Source organism: Euprymna scolopes, chromosome 9, assembly GCF_053919585.1.
Source record: "Euprymna scolopes isolate OS-2025 chromosome 9, ASM5391958v1, whole genome shotgun sequence".
Taxonomy (NCBI): Eukaryota; Metazoa; Mollusca; class Cephalopoda; order Sepiida; family Sepiolidae; genus Euprymna; species Euprymna scolopes.
Genome location: NC_136490.1, coordinates 26,739,119 through 26,765,084, shown reverse-complemented (window position 1 = coordinate 26,765,084; position 25,966 = coordinate 26,739,119). Strand labels below are relative to the sequence as shown.

Sequence of the window (25,966 nt, the reverse complement as noted above, 5' to 3'; positions counted from 1 at the left end):
CAAGTTTATTGCTTCAAATGCACCCAACTTGTCCACAATAGATTTACAACTTCTTTATCAAATAATTTTGATACTTTTAAACTAAGTTAATAGGCTTTTGAGGACAACTTTCTTACATTGCGAATAATTAAATATCCCAAAAGTTTTTCGATATACATAGCCTTAAAATGAAAAAATAAAAAACTAGAGACTAACCTGATCTTCTTAATATAGATACATATATATATATATTATCAAAAAGCCTTAAATTAGCTGAGGAAATAGATTAGTCTGTGCTTCAAATAACATGTTAGACAATAAAATTATTTTTTTAAAAAGCACAATTCAAAATTACATGTGGTGTAATGGTTAAAGGTGTTGGCTAGCAATCAGCTCTAAGTGACAGTCTTTGGAAACTGAAAGTTCAATTTTTACTAACAGGTGATAATAACTAAGAATAATATAAAATAAGATTTGTACTTGGTCATGGCTAATTGAATGAGAAAAATTTGCCCACATGGATTATAGAAATGATTCAGTTTGAAATTGCATATAGGTTCTCAAGTTCAACATAAAAATTTTCAAGTTTGAAAGAATTCACTTGAAGCATGAACGAATTTGTATCCAACAAAACATTGGGGGAAAAAAAACTACCAACATGAGAATTGTGCTTCTGAATTTTAGAGATAAGGATTGATGATTTGGATTATTTGGATTACTGTTCTCATATTGAGTGTTATTCTTACGTTTCAGAGAATGTAACCTCTGAGCTTATTCATGTGTATCTTGTCAAACTCAGGAATCTTTCTGTTGATCTCTGGAATCTGCACAGAATTTTAAACGGAACATTTTATTTAATTCACAAGGATATCATACTCTCTTTCTGTCAACCATGACAGGGTAGAAGTCTGAGTTAATTCGCAATTGTATTCTTAATATCGCCTAAACTAAGATTGAACCTTCAACTTCCGGAAGAGTCTTACTTAGAACTGAATCTTATCTAGTACTTTATCCATTATGCCACAGGTTCTTGTGAAAAATTCTAGTATGAATTTTGGGAACATAAAGCCTAGTCTTGTTTTTAGATGTACAATATTACTACTTATATAAATGTATGGTTTGTTTTATCAAGATGGGAATAGTAGTCCAAATAATACCAACATGAGAATCGTCATCTGAATATTCCAAATATTATAAATTCAAAATAAGTTAAAATAAGTGTCCATATTTACTTGCCTCTCCACAGGGACGAAATCAGGCACAAGGTCGTTTTTTTATGTGGGGTGTGGAAAGTATCAAGTTCTCTAAAAAGAGATTGCTTTGGATGAGAAAAAAATTTAAAAAATTGCCACAGTCTAAAAGGATTCCTTCTTCATTGACCAAAGACAGAACATACTACACTTTGATCTTTAAGAATAATGTGTCAGTTTTGTTTTGTTTTTCTTGTTATAAAGAGGGAGGGACACACAGACAATTCTGTGTATTAATAATATAGCATTATTATTATTATTATTATTATTATTATTATTATTATTATTATTATTTACTCACTAGGTTTCCGTATGAGAATGTTTATCTCTTTCTCACAGAAAGAAGATGTGACAAAAAGTCCGGATAGTAGGATTTGAAAAGCCCACACCCTAGAGGAAGAGCACTCTGGCATGGAAGAAAATGCCCGAGCAGTCCCATCGGTATTCCCCAGTAGGAGCGCATAAGGCAATTATAAACTAATCCCTTCTCAAAAGGCCAACCTCCCAGAACTGCACAAAGCTAGAAACATGCCATAACAGGGAATGAGCCATCTCAACAATGGCCTAGATTCTGATGACTTTGGGGCCCGAGGGAAAACTCTGGAGTCAGTATCAGTGATTGCTCACTGACAATAATGAGTGGTGTTCGCTAGAATCTGAATGACAACAAATTTCTCCAGATTGACAGCGTTCTCTGCCTCTTTCGATAAGTATTGCTAATCATTTTGCATTATAACATAGATTTCTCACTGGCAACAGTCATTTGTCTTTGCTGAAATTTTTGGCTATAAGCCACCCCAAGATTCCCATGCTCTCCATAACCTTTCCATCCTCCTTGACACTTCATGACTATTTTGTGTAATGCTAGACTAAGCTAGTATTATCACATGTATATGTAGGGGGGAGTGCAGATTATAGGATTTCTGATAGTTTCAGGTCCAATTCTGTAACTAATCGTCCTGTTAGAGGCAGAGATTATTATTATTATTATTATTATTATTATTATTATTATTATTATTATTATTATTATTATTATTATTATAATACTACACTAAGACATTTCATGCTCATACGGACGTTATCACCTTTCACACACATAAAAAAGTGAGATTATCTATCTGCTCAGCAAAGATGGAGATTGGTGATTAATCTGATGTACCTAAGGTAAAAAATAAATTTGACTTTAACATCTAAAAATTATTAGTGTTCCAAAATCAAGTTATGTTGTCCCATCGACTTAATTTTAAGTACAATTTTAAATATATTTCAAATAGTGGCATTCGTTTTATTGATTTCAAAGTGAATGACAATTATTTGTATTGTAAGACGACAAAGAATATTTACTGCTGTAAAACGTATTAAATTAATACCATTTCAAATAATAAAAAAGAAAAGGCATATTCGTTTTATTTTTTTTAAGGAATGGTTAGAAGATAGTGACAGTTATTTGGCAAAGTCGTGTATTTATCTATCCAACCGGGTTTCGATTTTGAAAGTCCTCTGAAGTAAATAGTGTTAGTTAATTTAAAAAAAAAAGAAAATGCCGAAAATATAGGTTAAAACATATGAATATTTATAAGCTGATTTTTACAGAAATAATTAATATTAAAACTGATTTTTTTTATTTTAAATATGTTTGTTTACATATTTTTTGTATATCTTTAAAGAAACATTTTTTCCAGAAATGAATATTGAAAGTAAAATATTTTTTAAATATAATAATTAAAATAAATAATTGGATGTGAAATTGAATGTATGTTGAAATAACAATGGAAAAGAAAGAATACTAATATAGTTTTAAAAAATGTGAATTTTTCATATATGATAAATTAAATAAATACGAAAAAGAAAAGGAATAACATAGTTAAAAAAAAAATGAAGGATCATAATAGATTAAATAATGGAATGTAATATTACAAGGACTTTCAGACTGTGTAAAGGAACATAATTTGGAAAGGTCTTCAAACTAACTAGACATTTAACTAAATTAAGTTTGAGGACTTTCAAAACCAAAACTCATTTGGAGGAGTACATAGGCGATTTTTCCAATTAATTTTATAGAAAAATGAAAGTTTTTTTTTTTTCGTATTTACCTTGACAGACATTAATTATTTCAAAAAGAAATATTGTTATACTGATTGAAATGAAAATAAAACGATTTTCTTGTGAAATAAGTAGATCTTCATTTTTAAGAAATCAAATTTAACCAAATACCTGCCTATACACAATGGTAGCAAGAATATAGAAAACACCATGGAATTTCCACAGAGCCTCCACTAGTGTTGGGCCATTAATCGGAATAGGAAAAATTAGAACTTTTAGAAGTATTGGAATCGGAAAACTGTACATATTTTCTGATACCAAAACGATTCTTTTAATTTTCTTTTTCTTTTTTTTTTATTTGATTTTATTTAAAACAAAATCTTCCACTGCTAGTAGTAATAATAAAATAATAAATATTTATTGATTTTGAGCTACCAGTAAAACAAAAATCTATACATCATCACTCTTAAAGTGTATTTTTACATTTGAGAAAATATCTACACAGTTAACGTTATTTTACGGTAATCGGGGGAAAAAAATAACACATCTACAGTTAAATATTTAGAGATTTATAAAGAATCAGAATCAGTAATTGTATGGGAATCGAGAATTTGGTACGAATCAGTAATTCCATTGGAATCAGGAAAAGTATTGGAATTGTCCCATGATTAGCTCCCACTAATTATCATTACTAGAAAATAGCCAGTCTGCTTTTCTTTCTTTTTTTTTTTCCTTTATGCCATACATTTTGTTATTGTTTTAAACTCTTATCGTTTATTTCATTTTGATATGTTTTTTTTCTGTTTATTTTGTGTTCTCACCCCTCGTCATATCTGATATCACATATGTTCACTCTTTCAGGGATGTAACGTTTACGGCGAAGAAAAGGATTACTGGAATTAAGTTTCATTGAATCACACGCATCTTCAAATGGCAAGCAGTGGCCCCCCGTCTGTCTTGGACAGGCGTAACCCCAACCCTGAGAGCAACATTGTTTTTGATAGAATAACGCGACGACGCAGTCCCGTCCGTCCCGCCCAGGGAACAGGCGCCGACCAAATTGTCCCGCGTATTTCACAACCCTATCGGACAAGTTTCTCAGCTGTGGTTTCACTACCACGCCACCGTAAACTTTCAGCTGAAGTCGCTGCGGCGAATTTGACCCTTGACAAACTACGCGCCGATCATGGCCCTGTAAAAAGTGGCCGTCGGGGTGGTAGCCCTAGGCATGTTACATATGACACTACAGTTAAGGTCAGACACTCAGACACAGAGGACAGCCTTATGACAAGCCTCAGTGGACACGACTCGAGCTACAGTCCACTTGAATCTCCTAGGGATAGTTCAGATATACTCTCTCCACTTTCTGCCATGTCATCTGAATCGGAAAGGAGCTGCCCACAGCTTCGATCAGGCAATCCGGAAGTACTGAAAGGAATCCGTAAAGGTTATGATAGTTCTTCCGTTGGTGCTGGAGATCGTCTGGCCCCAAATCACAGTGTAGGTTTCCTTTCCCCATCATCTCCAGACGCTAAAACAAATCTGAGCAAAGATTATGCCTCTGACAGAACGATCAGTTACAGAAAGGCAATCCAGGCACACTACTCAGATGAAGTGAAGAAACTTGCAGAGGCAAACGTAGAGGAAAAAGTCCCTGAAGAAGGCACTGTAAGTTCAAATGACGAGGCAAATAAAAGTGAAATGGGTGCCGAAAGTGAGCTGTCAACACAAGGGGCCGTTGCCGCCTCTGTCACGGATGCTAGTTCTTCAGAATCCAAACGCACTGATCCACATTTTTTGAGTCATGCCAAAAAATCGCTCAGTACCAGCATGGGTAATTTTTTTCGACGTCTCTCGCCGAATGTTAGGAGACGGAACAAACACCACAAGAAGAGCTCGTCTACTGAAGGCAGTGCCCAGAGCTTGAACACTAGTGACTCGTGTTCCATCGAGAGCGATCCCTCTGGCCATCCTTTCCACCGTTCGAACAGTAAATCCCGAAGGTCATTTATGAAGTTTTTCGGGAAGATACATAACCGGAAAAAGTCTCACAGTTTAAGGTCTGTTGGCGACAACAAGCCACTAAAAGAAGATGAACTAGACTGCTCTCAATCTCAAGACATAAAACAATTTGATTCTTCTACTCAGCGCATCTTGAAATCAATTGAACAGAACTCTATGTCCGACAAGACGATCTACCAAAAATTCAAAGCAAAGAAACCTTCAAATACTGGAAGTGACTCGGGTAATAAGAGTCAAGCTGTGCGTCCTCTCCAGGCGACCAACAAAGCAGCGAGCAACAGCCCCACGGAGCCCAACCATGTAGATAAAGAAAATGAACTTAAGCTACTCTCACTCCCCTTGAAAACATCGACCCCTGATAGCAAGAGTGAAGCGCAGGCTAACTTGAGCCCTCAAAGCACGGCTAGCACTGGAGGCGCTGTGTCGTCCTTATATGCCAACTCCTCTTTCTCTGATCAAAACCAATCGATCGATGACTTCTCGTTGGCTGTACACACGCCAGGTAAGTTTTGCGTGACCTTTGCGCTCGCTTGTTCATTCGACGGCTTACTGATCTTTGTTAATACATATTCTTTTTCTGTTTTTAATCCACGAGTCTACTAACATTGATAAATTACTGCATATGTGTTTTTCTTTTTTAATCTTTTTAAGAATGCTAATATTCAAGTTTTTAGAAGGGGGTTCATAATTTGCAATGTTTAAATGTACTTTTGTGTACAATTGCCGTTTATATGCACAGAAGTAAAAGAAAATTTAGTTTTATTACATATTAACTTTTGTGAGCCGTTTCCTGTTTTGAACGTCATCAAACGACATAAGAAGTAAACGAAGGTAAATTAATTTGACAACTCCGCCCAATTATGTTCCACAATTTCTTGTTTCATTTCATTTTCACGCAATTTTTTGATAAAAAAATTGTTGTTTGGAAAATTGATTTTTTTTGTTCAAATAAATATATTTACATATTTTTTCAATACATTCAATTACGTTTCTTTAACCAATTTGAAAACTATGCTAATATTACACGTCTTTTACTTAATCTAGCTTAATTATCTGAAAGCTCCACTGATATGAGGTTGTTCAAAAAGTTCCAAGTGTTTTTTAGGGCCACAAAAAGTATATAAATATTTCTTAACAATATTTATTCAATTTGAAATGATCATAAAATATACTTTTTGAAACTTTCAACTTTGTGCAAATGTAATTTTTGGATTTTCTTCTATTTATTGTCTCCAAAACATCAAAATCAAATTTTTAGTCTTCTATTACAAATATCATCTTCAAGACTGATGTTTCCCGTTTTGAATTTTGCAAACCACTTTTGAACAGTTGATTATCTTATAACATTGTCACCATACACTTCACAAATTTATTTGAAAGTTTTAGCAGCAGTTTTTTTTTGTTTTTTTTTAAGACAAAAAGCATAACTACCCGAACATAAAATTTGTTGCCATTCATTTTCTTGTAATGGTGGGCATCTGAAACGAAATAAATTGGAAAAATTTAGTCAGCAACGGACAAAAATATGTGCACAACACATGCTAAGTTCCATCTTTGATTTAAGTAAACAGTTTATAGGCTTGTTAAGAGCCTTCAGAAACCTCTACTTTTTTTAAAACACTAAAGATTTTTCAGACAACCTAATATTATGTGTCCTTTATACGTCATGAACTCCATCCATGGAGAATGTTATTTCAAGAAAAGGGGTGTTTGTAAATGTAGAGATAGATATTGTTTATAAAAAAATTGTATGAAAATAAAATGAAACAAACAAAAAATCTTGAAACGTAATTCGGCAGGGCTGTCAATTTAACTAACACCGTCAACTTCTTATGACGTGTAATGATGTTCAAAACAGAAAATGGCTCACGAAAAATAATATGCAGTAAAACCTAAGCTAAGTTGAAGAAAATTCCCAAAGATTTTTTGCATGGATATTAAGGATATTTTTTGTTTTTATAATTTTAACATTTAAACTTATCATAAGGATTTGATTTGCAGTGGCGTTATTAAACTAAAGCACTACACTTGTCCAGTATAGATACTATCGTAAAGATGAAGCATTTCCAGATATAAATCTCTGTAATTTACATCAAATAGTTATGCATGATGTTGCTTCTTATGGTTATGTGTTGCATAATAATTATTTTCGTTGAGACACTACATTTGCTTAGCAGAGATATTATTGCAAGGATGAATCAGTTATGCTGGTACAGTCAAGTGAAGCAATCATCATCATCAGTTTAGTGTCTGTTTTACATTCTGGCATGTGTTGGACCAGCTTTGAGAAATTAACTTACCAAACTAGCTTATCTCTGGTCAAGTCTTTATTCATCCCTCTTTCTCCTAAGTCCACCCTTATCACTTCCTCCCATGTTTTGTTTAAGTCTTCCCCTGTTAACAACCCTGCTGCCTTAACTGTTCTGTACCTATTAACTAAAAAGCTTTTGCCCATTTCACATAACCATAACACCAAAGTTTCCTATTCTGCACACATCTTTCTCTACTGTCCTGATTAAATCTTCCTTTGAGTTCATCAGATCTAGACCGATCTTTAAGAATAACATTACAAAGTCATTGTGTTGTTCTCATATCATTTTTCCATGCATCATCCGGGAGGAACTATTGCAGAATCACCAACTTGGTTGGTAAAGGAAAACTTGGAATCAAGTTATTAGACAAGACTGTGCAGAGTTGAACTCAGATATGGTTGACCTGCGGAACTATAGGAACTAGAAATTGAGTTTTTAAAATATCAAAATCGTTTGACTCTTTAACAAGAGACATGTGACGTTAAATGAATAGAAAGGGAAAAATACTGCATTTCTTTTTGTATGGATAATCATTTTTAGGGGTACAAGAGTAAATACGGTTTTTAGTATATTTCTAAACACAAAAACCTCTCCCCTCATCAATAAAGATTTATTTTTCACATGTAAAAAGTGGAATGATCAAGTTATCGCCCTAAAGAAAACAACATTACAGCTTTATTTTAAAACTTTTATTGAAAAAGTAAATTTAGGTAACTTGATTATATAGTAGAGCTGACATCTATTCAGTGTAGCCACCTTCAGCCTCAATCATCGCCTCAGTATGGACCCGGAACTGGGAGCATGCCTTTTCCACGAGTGCTAGCAGGAGCTTGGCGAATACTCGGTAGATAGCAATGATCAGGCTGGCTTTGGTGCTATGGGAAATCATGTTCGTGATGTTCTCAATGTATGACCAAACGAAGTAGTCCAGCGGGTTCAGATCAGGGGAAAAGGGGGGGGAGGCCAGTGAGAAAAGGCACAAAGTAATGGCACTCCTTCTGAAGCCAAGCCTGGGTCTCTTTGGACTTTTGGGCTGGTGCTGAGTCCCGCTACCACATCCAGGGTCTGCTAATGGCCACCTGATTACACCAGGGGATTACCACACTCTTCAGCACATTCAGGTACACTTTGGTGTTGACTTTCAAGCTGACTTCAAAGATGTGAGGTGGCATGATGTAGCCCTCATTTAAAACCACACCAAAGACCATAACCGTGGCCAGAAACTTTGTTTTCATTACCCTGGGCATGTTCTTGTTATTCGTGGCAATCCAGGGATGTATTTTGAGGGTGCTGTCAATGATCCTATTGTCAGAACTTGGATTGGTAGAGAGCATGAGTTGTGCAGTGGTGCATCTCCAATCTCGTTCGTTGAACATTGCGTCACTTTCAGATATGATCGAAGGCTCCTGGGATTTGTATACAACTGGCTAACTAGTAGATGGTCTGCAACAAAAAAGAAAACCGGTTTTCATCAAGTAGAAATAGAATCATGTCGTTTTTTCTAGGACAACAATTTTATCGTTGTACGTTGTATTTTAATTTGATTCACTGATTTCAATAAGCTCTTTCCTTTGTTTAGTAATTTTTAACTTATATCACGTCTTTCTTTTAAACTTTATTCATCACAAGCAAGTCATATTGTCACTAAAGAATGAAGGAGCTACTGTGATATCAGCCAAATTTATATAGGTAGAGACAACCTGCGTGGGAATTGATGCAGCAAGATGTTTGTTCACGTTACATTTAATCTATGCCTGTTGGCACAGTCGGGGAACCGGGAGCAAGAAGAAAATTCCAAAGGCAAACAGTTTGAGAAAGAAAGTATCAAAGTAGATAATCTTTCTGGCATCTAGGGACCCACTGAAGGGGACATATTTTGCTGCTGGTTGGGTGGATCGAAGATATTTTCGTTAGTGGGGGATGAGTAAAAATGCAAGTTCATTGGAGCACATTCTGTGGAAGTACTTGTAAAACAAGTTCAGGGATGCAAGAGAAATTTGAATTACAATTTAATGGAATTTAGTAAATGTAAATTCCATGAGCACTTCTTTCCTAGAACTACCCGTCCGTGGAACATAATACCATGGGGCTGGTTGCCAGTTGACATGGCTGTTTTCAAGTCTAATGCAAGCAAGTTCATGTTCCTCTTAAATAAACAATATTACCTAATTTCCACCACTGCTAATCATCATGGTGTTGTCTAACCAGTCACTTGACACTCATTAACCCTTGTCGCCATTAGGCCTCAATAAGCGGTGATCCACCCCTCAGTAAAAAAAAAAGTATGATTATTAATAAGTTTGTATGCATTTTATATGCACAAATGCAAGAGAATATTTGTATTGTACAAAGGACCTCAAAAAAGGAAACAAATTATTATATTTTTATATTTATTTAGTTGCGTTTCACCACGTTTCAGCTAACTATTTCTCTCGCCTTCGTCAGGTGGTTAACAGCAACAGGATAGGAATGCTAAGTCTCTTAACTGTATCCTCAGTAATTACCGTCTTCCATAGTTGTTGTTGTCTGGCCTGCTTTGGATAGGATTGAAACTGCTATCTTCAGACAATGCTCATCTGGAACTGTAGAGAGATTCAACACCTCTATCCACTGTGCCATGGGCTTTGTATAGATATTGACCCATTATGAGCATTGAAGTTAGGAAAAGAAACCAAAGCACAAACTTTATTCATGCCTTTGTTTTAATATGCACAATAACCTGAGCATCTTTTTTTACTTCAAATGGTGCTCCAAACACAAAATTGCTTGTGTATTGAACTGAATCATTGTTGATGAAAACATGTTGGAAATTTTATTGCTTGAGGTTCTTTGCTTAACTCCAGTTTTTTTTTGTTTTTTTTTAAATTAATCTATTTTTTTTTATTATTCCACTTTTCATGAGTTTCTCTTTTTTTTTTTTTTTTTTTTTCCACTCCAAAGAAGGTGTATTGTCACTTAGCCATGAAGGGCTATTAATAGGGATCATATCTACAGGGGACTATGTGAAGAGTTGAGCATCAATGTGTCTGTTTGTATTACATTTAAACTTCTGCATTTTAGCACAATCAGGGAAGCAGGAAACAGAGATGGAATTCCAAAGTCTAGCAGTCTGAAGGAAGAAACTATTAGAGTAGAAGGCTTTCCGATATCTAAGGACTTAAACAGTGAAGGGGTGGGATTTTGATGCTTGTTGGGTTAGTCGGGAGTACATACATCGAGGGGCACAAGTGCTCTGAGTTTATCAGAGCACATTTCAGTAAAGTACTTGTAAAACAGGAACATTTCTCACACCTGGCAGTATCTTATATCTCTACAAACCCACCATTCACCCGTTGCCACATCTGAGCTAGTGCATTTACTACTAGTCTCTCTTCCTTAAATAGAGTTCAAAATAGAGTCTTCAATCTAATATGTCCTGCACTCCAAACCCTGCCCCATTTCTGCAATGTTTTATCCCTGTGCCTGTTTGACAAGTACTTCAATCAAATGTGCTCTGATGAACTCCTAGCACTTGTGCCCCCATGACATACATACTCCCGACTAATCCAATAAGCAACAAAATCCCACCCCTTCACTGTTGATGTCCCTAGATGGAGGGAAGCCTTCTACTCTAATAGTTTCTTCCCTCAGACTGCTAAACTTTGGAGGGTTCTTAGATAGGTTTTGTATCGAAATGCCACCATTAAGTATCGAAAACTGATAATCAAAAAAATTTGCTTAAAGAAGAAACAGTGCAATTTTGACCAAAGTTAACACCCTTATACAGCCTAACATCATAAATACATTTGAGAAGTTTTATCATCACACAAATTTAATTTTTAACTGAAGCCATTATCACTGCACAAGCAAGAAGGCCAGGCATATAAAATCAACAGTGGATTCTTTGATATGACAGGGGCGCATTCTAAATGAATGTTTCTGTCTAGAGTATAAGTAAATCATGATAATTGACTTTTGCATCTTAAATTTGAATTCAAGCCATTTTATAAAAATAATTTTATAAAATTAACAATAGGTTCTCCACATTGTAATATAGACTATATTGCAAGTCACTGCAGGAAGACATGTGAAGCTTTCTCCCAGTGCACCACTGTGGGTCTCTGACTAGAGCAGGCAATCAATCCTCAGTCAATCCCGGGCAACATGGGGTCTCCTTTTGTTTGTGTGTGTGTGTGTGTGTGTGTGTGTGTGTGTGTGTGTGTGTGTGTGTGTGCAAGCGATGGAATTAATAATCGTTAGTTCCTATATCAGGATTAATAGGCATGCCAAGCATAGGTTGAAGGTTTTTTACCAAATATGATTGAATTATAAAAGGGATTATGAATTTTATTATTTATAAATTTGGTCGGGGGGGGGGGGCAACCTCTCGGATGGTTTGATTGTCCAGTTGTTTTTTTTTTTTTAATTTTTTTTTATCAGTTATCTAATAAAGAAAAAAAATGGTTGTCACTTAACATCAAGCATTGTTCTTCATAAAAAGAATTGAGCTCTCTCTGTGCAGTTGATAATGTTAACAAATGTTAAAGGATTATAATTTGTCCTTTAGGGTCGATAGGAGGAGGGTAATCTGTTTTACCCATACACTAAGTTCTTTTTCAACCATACTATTTCTTTTCTTCTCTAAGTCCGGTGATTAGTACTTGCTCATTAGACAATGTTTGGTTCATAAATGACCATCATCAAATACGCCTTTGCCATGGATACCAATTATGTCAGAGTTGAATAAATTTTAGTCATGTGTTATAATTGTCACTATATGGAAGGGCGTGCATTCTTCGTTAAATAGCTTATGTGTTTAAATAAGACCATGTGATCATAAAGGGTTCATAAGTTCAGCAAAAACTGGTTTCAGTATTTAAAAATAAGACGTGTTTGCCACTTGACAGAATCTGTCATATTTCAAGCAAATAGTTTGAAATTGCAAACAAATATGTGCGCAAGGTCTTCTTTCCTTATTTGGCGTTGTTCCAATTTTGAGACGCTGATTTTCATCTATATAAAAAATTATGGTTTGTATGCAAATATAAACATGTGATTGATTGACAAAAAAAAAAGGAATAGGCAGAGTGCACATTATTAAGGCAGTAGTTGTTACGATGTCAGTACCAACGTTCAAAATCTCATGTAAATCTAAAAGATTTTTTTTTAACTGAATATGTTTATAAATCTAGGGAAATTAACATAATAACATAAAAAAACATTGCATAAATATAATATTACAGTGTCTAAAAGTATAACAGATCCAATATTTTTACATTTAAAAATGTCAAAATATTGGATCTGTTGCAATTACACATGTCGCCAGTGTCTGTTTTAGCTTTGTTCCAATTTTGAGGAATTGGTTTTCATCTATACACTATTAAAAAATTATGTTGTTTTTGTTAACAATTATATTCAGTATGAGTTATCTCTCTCTGGGAATTGGGAAGTACTGCCTCCTTTAGAACTGAATAGCTGCCTTATATTTTGGGGGGCATGTACAAATATATATATATATATATATATATATATATATATATATATATATATATATATATATATATATATATATATATATATTCATTGTTTATTTATTTACTTATATATAAAATAATTATCCACAAACATATTTTTCACTGTATTTACGGCTCATCAGATATGGTGAAACATGTGTCGGGAGGATAGCTATTTATATATAAGTAAAAAGTTATGGTGTTTTGGAAGTTTATCCATTCATGCATATATTACCTGCGTTTTTACGGTAATCCAAAAATTAAAAAAATAAAAACAACTTTATTGCTAAATATTTAGATGTTTTAAAATAATCGGAATCGAAAAAATATTGCAATCATCCCAACATTACTAAATAATTTCTTTAATAGACTTTAAAAAGTTAAATTCAAATATGTCAATATTGTGTAGTCATTAAATTATTAATTAAAACAAATTGTTATAAAACTATAACAAATTTAGTTATGATAATTTTGTTTTAATCATAATTCCTACAATTATTAGGTGTAAACAGCTTTCAGAACTTTCAATCTTTTAATATATGACGATTTGCTATGAATTTTTAAAGTCGGGGAATGACCTTCAATTAAACAGTTTACATTCTTTCAAATTTTGAAAGCTTACAAAGTAATCCATATTTTATTTTATTTTTTAACTATTAAATGAAATGACTATAACTTGTGTGTGAAGAAACTGACATGCATTCTGTTGGATCTAATTTCACAATTGAATTATTTTTAACAGAATTTTTGAAACATAGTTTTCTTATATTGACTTTTTGATTTCAACAAATATTCGATTAATACTAACTTAAATAAAATAACTTTTAATAAAGTTAATAATAATTATGACAGTTACACTGATGAAGTGTCGCATTTTGATAATTGCAAAGAGAGTCAACAGATCGATTTTTTAAATATGTGGTTTTAAGCAAAGACAACAGTGCTTACTTAATTTTTATGTCGAAAATAGTAATATATCCAAAAATTACGAAAATTCATGGAGTAGAACTGCTATCGTGTTTTTAGTAAAAAAAAAAAAAAAAAAAAAAGAAAAGAAGTCTATTGCTATAGACAACAAATATCGGAAGCCATTAAAGGGGTGAAAAGGGAGATAAGTATATCCCTTGTATTCACAATCTTAGGGAAAATGCCATTCCTCCCAATTTTCCATAAAAATTACTTTTAACTGTGAATAATTTTCTACTTGATAATTTTTATAAATTTTAGGATATATTATTATTTTCGACATGACAAGTAAGTACTGTTGTTTTGCTTAAAACAATATATTTTTAAAAATTGATCTGTTGAGTCTATCATAAAAAGCACCCTCATTTTTTTATAATTATATATTTATAAGTACAGTTTTTCATAATGAAAAAAAGTTTGTTAGTGAAAGTGCATTCAACTCGGTAATGAAGTGTGTGTCTATTTGCTTTCCATTACTGAATTACCTCCCTTGGAAACTCTTAGTATTATTTTTTTTTCTTTTTCCATACTATAGAATTTTTATATACGTGTTTAGATAAGCCATAATAAATAGATTACCGAAGCTGAAAACGTGCCCATCCAAAGTAGGACAGCTTAATGCTGATGTAAACATTTTATTTCAAAGAATATTTCTAAACCAGACATAATTGATAGTTTGTTGGAAAAGGAAGCCAGCTGCCATAAAACAAGATGGAGCATTTTTTTTTTTTTTTGGTAATTTTTTAATGTTACATATTTTCCAAGCTTCATACTCTTCATTCGCTGCAATTTCTATGCAAGCTTTTATAAAAATCAGCTTTTTTTTAACTATGGGCGGTTCTATAGTGATCACTTCCTGTGTGTGTGCATTTCTCATGTCAGTGTAACTTTTATGATCATACGCTGAATTATTAATAATCTATGTTAACAGTAACTATATATATATATATATATATATATATATATATATATATATATATATATATATATAAATAAAATAAAAATTACCATTAAATTTACCAAAATGATCCAAGATGGTAAAACTAAATATATTATAAATATTAAAGAATTAATATTTATAAAGTAATCTCAACCAGATGTAAAAGCTCAATAAAACCAAATAGGAGATAGAGCTTATAATAAGAGCAAACAGTTAATAAAACATGTTAAAAAACACTTTGAAAAAGAGTTTAAAGCATATTTAATCTGAAAAGGAAACACTTGATAAGTGGATAGTCCTTAATCCGCAGAGTTTCGAAGAAATACTTTTCTTCTCATCAAAGGGTAGGAATTAGCAAAATGCGGAATTGGATTTTGCATACAAAAGTATTTGATAAAACTGCAAGTAAGTCAAAGATCTTACTTGATAACAAAAAGTGAAACAGAGGGATTATGGTGAAGAAAAGGGTGATTACACGTGAATGGATAGTCTGGTGAAAGGTAAATAATCCAATGACGGTAAAATCCAAAAATATAACTCCAAGAAAGTTCATTGAATTTCCATTTGCACAAGTAAAATCCAAGGAAATCACGTAATTGGAAGATGGTCCAAAATAATCAAAAAGGCCGAAATCCATGGAATAATTCACAAATATGTACAAGGAAAAGGGGGAAAATTCCAATAATATTAATAAAAGAAAAATAAGATATGCTTTTCACACGGCTGCCGAGACATTATGGAGTGAGAGACAAGCAGCAGATGCACCAGCCCAAATGTGACAACAGTACTCCATACATGGGCAAATGGTGGCCTTATAAAGGTACAGGATACTTAAGTAATTTTCTAGCACGATAGAGAGAGAGCCCACCTTCTTTGCAGCAGCCTTGGCAATGCTCTCAATGTATCTATTCCAGTTCATGTTCCCTGTAAACGTTAGGCCGAGGAGTTTAAAAGAAATACTTTCAGGTAATGTGTTCTTGGCCATTGCTATTGGTGGTTATTGAAGGAAACAAGCTTAGTAGGTTCTTTGATAGGACGGAGGTGCGCGTTCGAAATGAATGTTCTGTTTAGAACACAACTGAACCATGATACTTGACTTTTAAACTTTAATTCAAACAAATTAACAAATAGTTTTATAAAATCAACAATAGGTTCTCTCTAGTGCAATTTAGACTACAATGTATTGTGAACTATCATTGAGGGGAGGTATGTGACCTTTCTCCCAGTGCACTGCTGTGTGTCTCTGACTAGAGCAGGCAATCAATTGATTTGATTGACAAAGGGGCGATTTCACCGATTTCAAGTATAACAAAAGTATTGAAAGTGTGGAACATTCGTTGATTCTCATTCAATCCCAGACAACGTTGGGTCTTTTTCCTAGTATATATATATATATATATATATATATATACTTCATTTACTCACATAAACCTAATATACGAGAGTATAGATTTATGCGTAAACTTTAAGTATTTACTTCAAAAGTGCTCAATATGTAGGTAGAGCTAGTTAGTAATTTATAAAATATATATGGCGATTAAGCTACAGTGGATGAAACGCAGAATATTCAGTGTAGCTTAATCGCCATATATATTTTATAAATTACTATATATATATATATATTTAGCCAGTAGAGTTTAGTTTCCTAGAAGTACATCCAATGAAACAACATGTGCCTACCAAAGAGTGCTCAATGAGTAAACAGAGCAGGTATATGAAATTTATTTATACAAACATTGATGGCTACATATGTGCATACATGTTTCTGTAATCACCCGTGTTGGGGGATTACGTCTTCAGGCAAAGATTTCTCGACGATAATTCTTGGCCTGAAGACGTAATCCCCCAGTGCGGATGATTACAGAAACGTGTATGCACATATGTAGCCATCAATGTTTGTATAAATAAATCCCATATATATATATATATATATAAAGAGAAAGTCTATATGTAGAAGTCTATTATTTATGCTTGACTGTTTTATGTTAAATACTTATAATATTATTTTCGTGTCTGAGACGTCACTCCCTTCAAACACATTACGGGCATCAATATCGTTGCTTCAAATTTTATCTCTGACCCCTAAATGAGAGTATCTTTTTTATAAACATTCTGCTCTATGGTCTATCCTGAGTCTTTCTTGAAAGGGCGATAGTGCAACCGTAGCTATTTTTACCCATGCAACATTTTCGTTACATGTTACTAATATATAGAAGTACACCTCATTTCTGTAGATTTACTCTCTACAAAGCCACCATTCGCCAATTCTTGGAATATTATTGACATATCTGGGCTGGTGCATCTACCACTAGTCTCTCACTCTTATACAGGGTCCAAAAAGGAGTCTTCAATCAAATAGGTCCCTCGCTATCAACCCCTGTCCCATCACTGTAATGTTGTATTCCTGTTTTTTTTGCAAATACTTTAACGAAATGGGCTCTGACGAACTGATTGTACTTCTAGCCCCTTGTTGTACATACATTCAATATATGATTGTTGTACATACATTCAATATATGATTGTTGTACATACATTCAATATGATTGTTGTACATACATTCAATATATGATCGTTGTACATACATTCAATATATGATTGTTGTACATACATTCAATATATGATTGTTGTGCATACATTCAATATATGATTGTTGTGCATACATTCAATATATGATTGTTGTACATACATTCAATATATGATTGTTGTACATACATTCAATATATGATTGTTGTACATACATTCAATATATGATTGTTGTACATACATTCAATATATGATTGTTGTACATACATTCAATATATGATTGTTGTACATACATTCAATATATGATTGTTGTGCATACATTCAATATATGATTGTTGTGCATACATTCAATATATGATTGTTGTACATACATTCAATATATGATTGTTGTACATACATTCAATATATGATTGTTGTACATACATTCAATATATGATTGTTGTACATACATTCAATATATGATTGTTGTACATACATTCAATATATGATTGTTGTACATACATTCAATATATGATTGTTGTACATACATTCAATATAGCTGACAAGTAACAAAATCCCACCATTTCATTTGTAGAGCTTTCTAAATGTCGCAAAGCCTTCTACTCTAACAACTTCTTCCCTTGGACTGCTAGACTTTGAAATTCCCTCCCTGTTCCCTGCTTCCTGACTCTACTAACATGCAGAGGATTAACTGTAATGTGAACAGACATCTTGCTCATCTCTTCATATAGTACCTAGTAAATGTGGTACCAAATAGTATCACCTACGTCCAAGTGGCAATATAAATTGTTTAAAGTGAACGAGAATAATAATAAAAAAATATCGGCAAATCACTGCAAACCTAGGAATTCCACTTTCCACTGTAAACCTAGTGATTATTCCAATCATCTGATAGAGAAAACAATCAATATCATCTCACCTAGGTCGATCAGGACCCTCTAACAGCCGTCTTCGTTATTAATGATAATGAAGGTGCCTGTTTACTTCTGTCATGTCTGTGTAGATAGGAGCTTGGAGTAGATGTGATGAATTGGTTCGTTGGCAGCACTCAAATTTCAGCGATACAAGTTGTGTATTTTCTTAGGGTTAATGCTGACGTATGAAGTTTGCGCAGATATATCTAGGTCAGAGTTCCAAACGACTAAACCTAAAGTGGAAACTTGTTTTATTCAAAGCGCATTTAAGGAAGTGGATATTGTCGACTATTCAGCGACGAGCACATATCTAGTTTCAAAGATGTACATCAGTAGAGGAGAGACAGAAGAGCAGGAAAGGGGGTCCCTGACGATCTAACGTATTTACCGATACAAGCGACTTCCGGTTTTAGAATCTTGTCAGTAGTAAAAGATGTTATTTAATTTAAAGACTCTGACGAAAATGTGTGTCAAAACATAAGAATATTTGTTAGCTGATTTTATTTTTTTTCTAAATAAATGATTTTTGTTAAATATATATATATATATATATATATATATATATATATTACTTTTTTCCACCTCATCATTCACCGTTAAATTGAGAATTTTTAAAGATTTTCGAGTATGCTAAAAACGAATATCATATTTAAATTTGGGGCAGACAGGTAGTTTTCTGGATAATAAGATGTTATTATCGAATGTAATCCATTATGTTTTTACTGGAGGCCATGTTTTTCCCCAACTGAAAAGTACTAATGCGCATGCATGTTAAAAAAGCACACCTCTCCTTCCCATGTTAAGAATGGCGAACATCACTGACATTTATTAATAGATTGGAAAAAATGTCTTAATATTCAGAAAACTATTTGTCTGATACAAATTTGAATGTGATATTCGTTTCCAGCATATCCGAAAACCTATACAAGTCATCAATTTTAAAGGTGAGTATTAAAGTGGGAAAAAAGTAAAAAAAAAAAAAATCCAAAAGATTTTACAAAATTAATACTGAAAGTAAAATTTTTTTTTTTTTTTTTTTTTTTTACAAAGGCATCACCACATTATCAAGGCCCAGAGGCCACTCAAGGATAAGGGTTAAAGAGTGTACAGTAGAAGTTGGTCAATATAGTAATCATTAGTAATGAAAATTTGGTAAATTTAATAACTTAAAATAATCGTGATGAAAAGAAAATATGCATTTGTCTGAATATAATTAAACGACATAATAAATACAACGGATATTTTATGGTTTGACTTTCGTCGGAGTCTTTAGATTAAGTAACATTGTTTACTTCCAACAAATTTCAAAACCGGAAGTCGCTTAGATCGGTAAATAGTTTTATCGCCGGATCCTTAGCTGAATCCTGTCAAAGCAGAAAACTCCCTTAATGTTAGGCTGTGTCCGATTACGAATTAATAATTATTTCTATTGTTCCTCCACCATATCTTATTTCTTTCCTAAGGATGGCTCCAAATATTCTGGAGGACTTGTGGATATATATTATACATATCCCCCAGTCGTACAAAATAGGAAAAATGAATTGTTTTGAGGAAGAAACGAACAACGTGTTAAATGAATTAAACGAACTAGAATTTATTTCATGAAGAAACAAACGAAAGAAAAGGGTACAGCACGTGTTTAGTTTGGCGTGCGTCTCTCGTTGTTAACTGGTGAGAAGGAAAGTCTATTGTTGTAGAGAGAGAGAGTGAGAAAGTCAATCCAGTTTGGCGTGCGTCTCTTGCTGTTAGCTGGTGAGAGGGAAAGTCTATTGTTGTAGAGAGAGAGGGAGAGAAAGAGAAAGTCAATCTAGTTCATGGAGATAGAAAACGTGTAAGGTATACGTACTGCCTGTTGACTCTTGCCCCCACACATAGTAGCAGGTGATGTGATGCGCGCGCGCCCTGAAAGGGAGCGAATGGTCCGTCGACCGCTCAGCTCGGGAGCTAAGTCGAAAAGGGGGAAACCAAGTCAGGTCTCCTGCTTTTATAGTTGTTTCCGGTGGTCTTTTGCGCATGTGTGGATTTCCTTTAAAGGGGAAGTGACGTTGCCCATGTGTGCACTGCGCGTGTTAGCATGTGTGTGTACGTGTGCGCATATGTTTGTGTGCGCGTATGTGTATGACAAGAAAAATGGCTTGAGATGTGAACGCGTGTTTTGTGCGAGACTAGAAAGGGCTCGTACAATATAAATGACTGTAATGTACACCAAATAGTTATCCATGACGTTGCTCCTTCTGTTTATGTGTAGTGTTGACGTTAGATTACAGGATGGTCACTAGAAAATTTGTCAGATGGTCATTTTTACAAAGAATAAGTTTTATAAAGTTTTTCAAATACTAATATTATAATACACTTACGAATATTCAAAATGTTGTCTCTGTACTTCATCGTTTCATGTTATCATGTAGTCTGTTTTCCATCCACTAACTAAAGAAAGGTAACTGATTTTTTCTACAGTATTATTTCCCTTATGCCAACTTCAGTCGTGTGTGTGTGTATGCCCAGAGAGAAGAATGAGCTGGACAAAGAAGGTGAAAATGGAAAAGGAGAAGGATGGAAGTTATGTTACACTTTTTTCTTGAGCCATATCTAGCAGCCTTGCTAGTATAAGTTTCTTTTCTTTTTTTTTTTTTTTTTTGCAAAGGAGTGATCATTTATCAAAGCCCGGATGTCATTCGAGGATAAGGGTTAATGAGTGTATGATAATCAATGGGACATTATTATCATGATTATTATTATTATTAATAATTATTATTAGACATTATTAGACATTATTATCATTATTATCATGTGTATGATAATCAATGGGACATTATTGTAGTAATTGTTAGTAGTGGAAATTTGTTGAATTTGATTACTTAAGGGGATAGCTCATCAAGAACTTGTTTACGTTGGACTTAAAGACGATTATATTGTAGTCAGCTGGAAAGCAGGCATCTTAAATTTTCTAACTAGAACATTTGCGTCGCTTAAAATAAAATTTATAATAATCCAACCAATTATTTTACAGAGTTGTTGCTAGAAAAGTGAGAAATTTTTCAAACCATAATTTATTTTTACAAAGAATGACTTTTATAATGTTTTTTTAAGACTAATATTATAATAGACTTACAGATATTCAAAATGTCGTCCACGTAAGTTGCTGAAGTAAATAAGCTAGATGCAATAAAATATAAACAATAAAATTTACAACTTCAAATGTTCTGCTTTTCTAGCAGCCATCAGTTTACTTTGTCTGTAATGTTCATCAAATAGTTATGCGTGACGTTGCTTTTCCTGGTTATGTGTCATGTAGCTATTATCTTCTTTTTTTTATGATGGGTCACTAATTATCAAAGTCCAATGGTTACTTGAGGATAAAGTTTATAAAGATCATCAGCTGATTGTTGATAATCATCATGAGAGGATTTTAAAAAAAATCGGTGAAATAGGCAGAAGATTATTCAGGAGAAATTTGTTATCCAAGAGGATGGCTTAACAAGTATTAGTTTACATTCAACTTGAAGACGACCATGTTGTAATTGGTTGGAAAGCAGCCTCATGGTATTTTGTTCCACCAATGGGATGTTTTAGGAAAGAAATTTGTTTTAGTTTTTAATTTTTATTTGTTTGCACATTTTTAAACGAAAGGTAGACAACTATCATATATTCTTCGAGTTTAGAATGAGTTATTCCCCTTGCTGATTTTTTAGGTTATTATTTAAACATGTTTCATATTAATAATTATCTGGGTCATACAAAATATTTAAAAAAAAAAAAAAAAAGGAAATTGTATTGAAATCTATTATTATATTTTTATAATTAGTGATGGGATGATTTGAATATATTTCCTGATTCCTGTGCAATTACCGATTCTCTTCTAAATTCAAAATTCCATGTAAATATTTAATTTTACAGTTTTTGTGTCTTTTTATGTTCGGATAACCGTGAAAATCAATTTTAATATGTGCATATATTTTCACAAACGTAAAACATACACTTATTGAAGATAGGGATCATCTTTAGATTTTAGTTTTATTGGTAGTTTAAAATTAATCAATATTTATTTTCTCATTAGTACCAGCAATAGAAAATTAAGTTTTAAACAAAAAGAATCACAAGAAAAGAAATCATTTTGGGCATTAGAAAATAGGCACAAATTTTTCTGATTCCAATATCCCCAAAAGTTCCAGTTTTCTTACTTCAATTCTGATTAATCTTCGCAGCACTATTAATAACATGCTGCAACAATAATAAATGAAAATTTGCTTGTCAGACGTAAAGGGTCTGACTTTAAAAATCCGACAAGATAACTTTAGATGTTAGGTAATTTGCCTATATCTATCTATATCTATCTATCTATCTATCTATCTATCTATCTATCTATATCTATCTATCTAGCTATCTAGCTATCTATCTATCTAGCTATCTGTCTGCCTGGCTGCCTATCATGTTAACATGTGCACTGATACCCATGGACAGACATGAATCTCGGCATCGTTTCGTGCTATTGTTAAAATAGCAGAAGACATTTTTCTGGATAGAAATTCTACTTAGCATGAAATACTTGAAATTATATTCGAGCATATCTGCCTGACATGTTATAAAAAGATGCAAATAATTGGATGAGGGAGTTACACCAAAAGCTAGAATTGAGTTTGTTAGCATTCTATGAACAAAGAACAAATGCAAAATATCTCAGCCTGTTGGAAACAGCTTGTCTCTCTCTAAAAAGAGACTTCCTACCCCCCTTTTTTCTTCTTTATTCTCCTTTTCCCTTTCTTCTCTTCTTCTTTTTATTTTCCCCTTCCTTCTTTTTCTTTCTCACACTATTCAATCCTTTTCTTTTTCTCCTTTGTCGTTCAGTTTTCTTTTCTTTCTATTTTTCTTCCTCTTTCTTCATATTCTTCGTCTTTCCTCCTTTTTTATTTGTCCTACTTTTTCTTTTTCTTCATCCTCTTTTTTCTTTTTCTTCATCCTCTTTTTTCTTTCTCTTTGTCCTGTTTTTTCTTTCTCTTCATCCTGTTTTTTCTTTCTCTTCATCCTCTTTTTTCTATCTCCTTCTCCTCCTTCTCCTTTATACCCTTCCTATTCTGCCATCTTGACTCCAATCATCCAAATTTCTACACAAATAACTTTAAAACAAAAAACATTTTTTTTCATAAAACAATAAATCTTAAACAAAGCAAAAACTAAAACAAATATCTTAAGATGTACCAATTCAGTGTAGACATATGTCAACAAAAATGATATTTCAAACTTAAGCATGACCGACCAACGAAAATACTATTCCAAATGAAGCATTACAGACCAACAAAAATGCTGTTTCAAGCTTAAGCATAACCGATCAACAAAAATGCTATTTCAAACGTAAGCATACTAGACCAACAAAAATGCTAATTCATGACATATCAAAGAAAATGATATTTCAAACTTAAGCATGACCGACCAACGAAAATACTATTTAAAACTTAAGCATGACAGACCAACGAAAATACTATTTCAAATTTCAACATGAAAGACCAAAAAAATGCTGTTTCAAACTTAAGCACAGCAAACCAAGAAACAGATCATGCCTCTCATAGAGATGATTGGCTTCATCTAAAATACATGTCCAAGAAAGAATTAGGTATGTTACCTCTGTAGTTATTCAGTACCCCTTTCTTGGAGAAGTGTTGGGACTGAATATCAGTCCCAATATCAATGCAAACTGATAACCTGGATATGTCAAGTTCCAATCAAGTCGGTTCCTATAGCATCACTTCCAATTATGGATGTTGGTCACCTTCACGTGGTTCATCCTGTAAGCACCTGATTCTAAAAAAAAAAAAAATCAGAAATAGATGCCAACGGCAGAATCAAAAGTCGTATGATGCTGATTCATACAAATATACTTTACTGGGGGAAGGAGTCGTTAATTTGGACCATTTCTTAGAGTTAGAAGTGGATGCTTGACCTAAGAGCAGAGGAAAAGATTCATTTTCAATTAGTGGAAGTTCTTTTGATACAAGCACATTTTTCCCAGCATGCACTAGAGTGTAGAAATTAAAAAAAATTAAAAAATAAGTCAATGTCAACAAATGAAAACATTTTTTTTTCTTAACTTATTTACTATCTGCAATTTTTTTCTTTTAATCTTGATGATCTTTAAAGAATTTTAGAAATAAAGAAAACAGTATCAACAACTTCTTTTACTACATTCAGTAGCGTCAGTCTATAGTATCACAAATTGAATCATTGTGTGCAGTGCTCTGAAGGTGTACTAAAATTCATCAAGAGTGCATAAGATTATGTACAATTATCCGAGAAATAAACAGTTTACAACTCATGGTGTACATGTGTGAGTGGATATATATGGAGGCATCAGGTATAGTTTTCGTGAATTGTGGGGCGAGGGAAAGATTTTTATAAAATCCAGGGTCTCAGTAGGCAGCCTGTTCTAGACCTCAGCAATTATGAAAACTCCAAAACTATTATTAACCAAAGAACCAAAATTATATTTTATTAACACGTCTAAAAACAACTGTTATTATTTTTTCAGAATTTCTTCCTTTTTTTATTTTTAACTTTGAAAAAGCATTTTTATTAGTTTGCCAAGCATAAGTTTTAAATAGCATTTTCGTTGGTCTTCATGCTTAACTTTGAAATAGTACTTTTGTTGGCCTTGTCATACTTAAGTTTGAAATAGCATTTTTGTTGGATTGTCATACTTTAGTTTTAAATAGCATTTTCATTCGTCTGTTATGCCGAAGATTGAAATAGTATTTCCGCTAGTCTGTTATACTGAAGTTTGAAACATCATTTTTTTTTTTTTTTTGACACATGTCTACATTGAATGGACACATCTTGAGAATATCTGTTTTGATTTTTGTTTTATTCAAAATTTATTGGTTTAAGAAGAAACGTTTTAAAGTTATTTATGTAGGAACTTTGAGTTGAGTAAAGATGGTGGAAGAGGGAAAGTGTAGAAAATGATGAAAAAGAAAAAGGATAACGAGTAAGGAAAAAAGAAGACAGATTTTTTTTTTTTTTTTTTTTTTTTTTTTAGTGAAACTGGTTAACATTTGATTTCAAGTTTGGGGAGCAACAGGAACCCAAAAAGAGTTTCCAATCTAATGGGTCCCATACTATCAACCAAGCTCAACCTCCTGTCCCATCACCGAAATGTTGCATCCCTGTGCCAGTTTTACAAGTATTTTGATGGAATGTGCTTTGATGAACTCATTGCGATTGTACCCCATCCATGTACATATTCCCGGAAACCTGTTTAACAACAAAATCCCACCTTCATTGTAGAGGTCACTAGATGCTGCAAAGCCTTCTACTCTAATAGCTTATTTCCTCGGACTACTAGATTTTGGAATTTCCTTTCCTGTTTCCTGCTTCCCTGACTGTATTAACCTGCAGAAGTTTAAATTTAATGTGAACAGACATTTCACTGCTCAACTCTCTACAGTCCCCTGTTAGATACAATCCCAAATGCTAGTCCCTCATGTTCCAAGTGGCAATATGCCTTGTTTGAGGTGAAAAAGAGTTAAAATAAATC

General features: G+C 33.2%; 1 protein-coding gene across 15 annotated transcripts in view; it reads left to right on the top strand.

Moving 5' to 3' along the window:
• Positions 1-25,966, top strand: part of LOC145284474 (uncharacterized) — a 716,321-nt gene that overhangs the window by 478,373 nt on the left and 211,982 nt on the right. For all 15 annotated transcript variants that reach the window (XM_080133324.1, XM_080133329.1, XM_080133322.1 and 12 more), the window contains one exon: positions 4,134-5,796. In XM_080133324.1, the coding sequence (XP_079989450.1) occupies positions 4,203-5,796 (1,594 nt within the window). In that variant the 5' untranslated portion in view covers positions 4,134-4,202. The remainder of the gene's footprint in view (positions 1-4,133; positions 5,797-25,966) is intronic.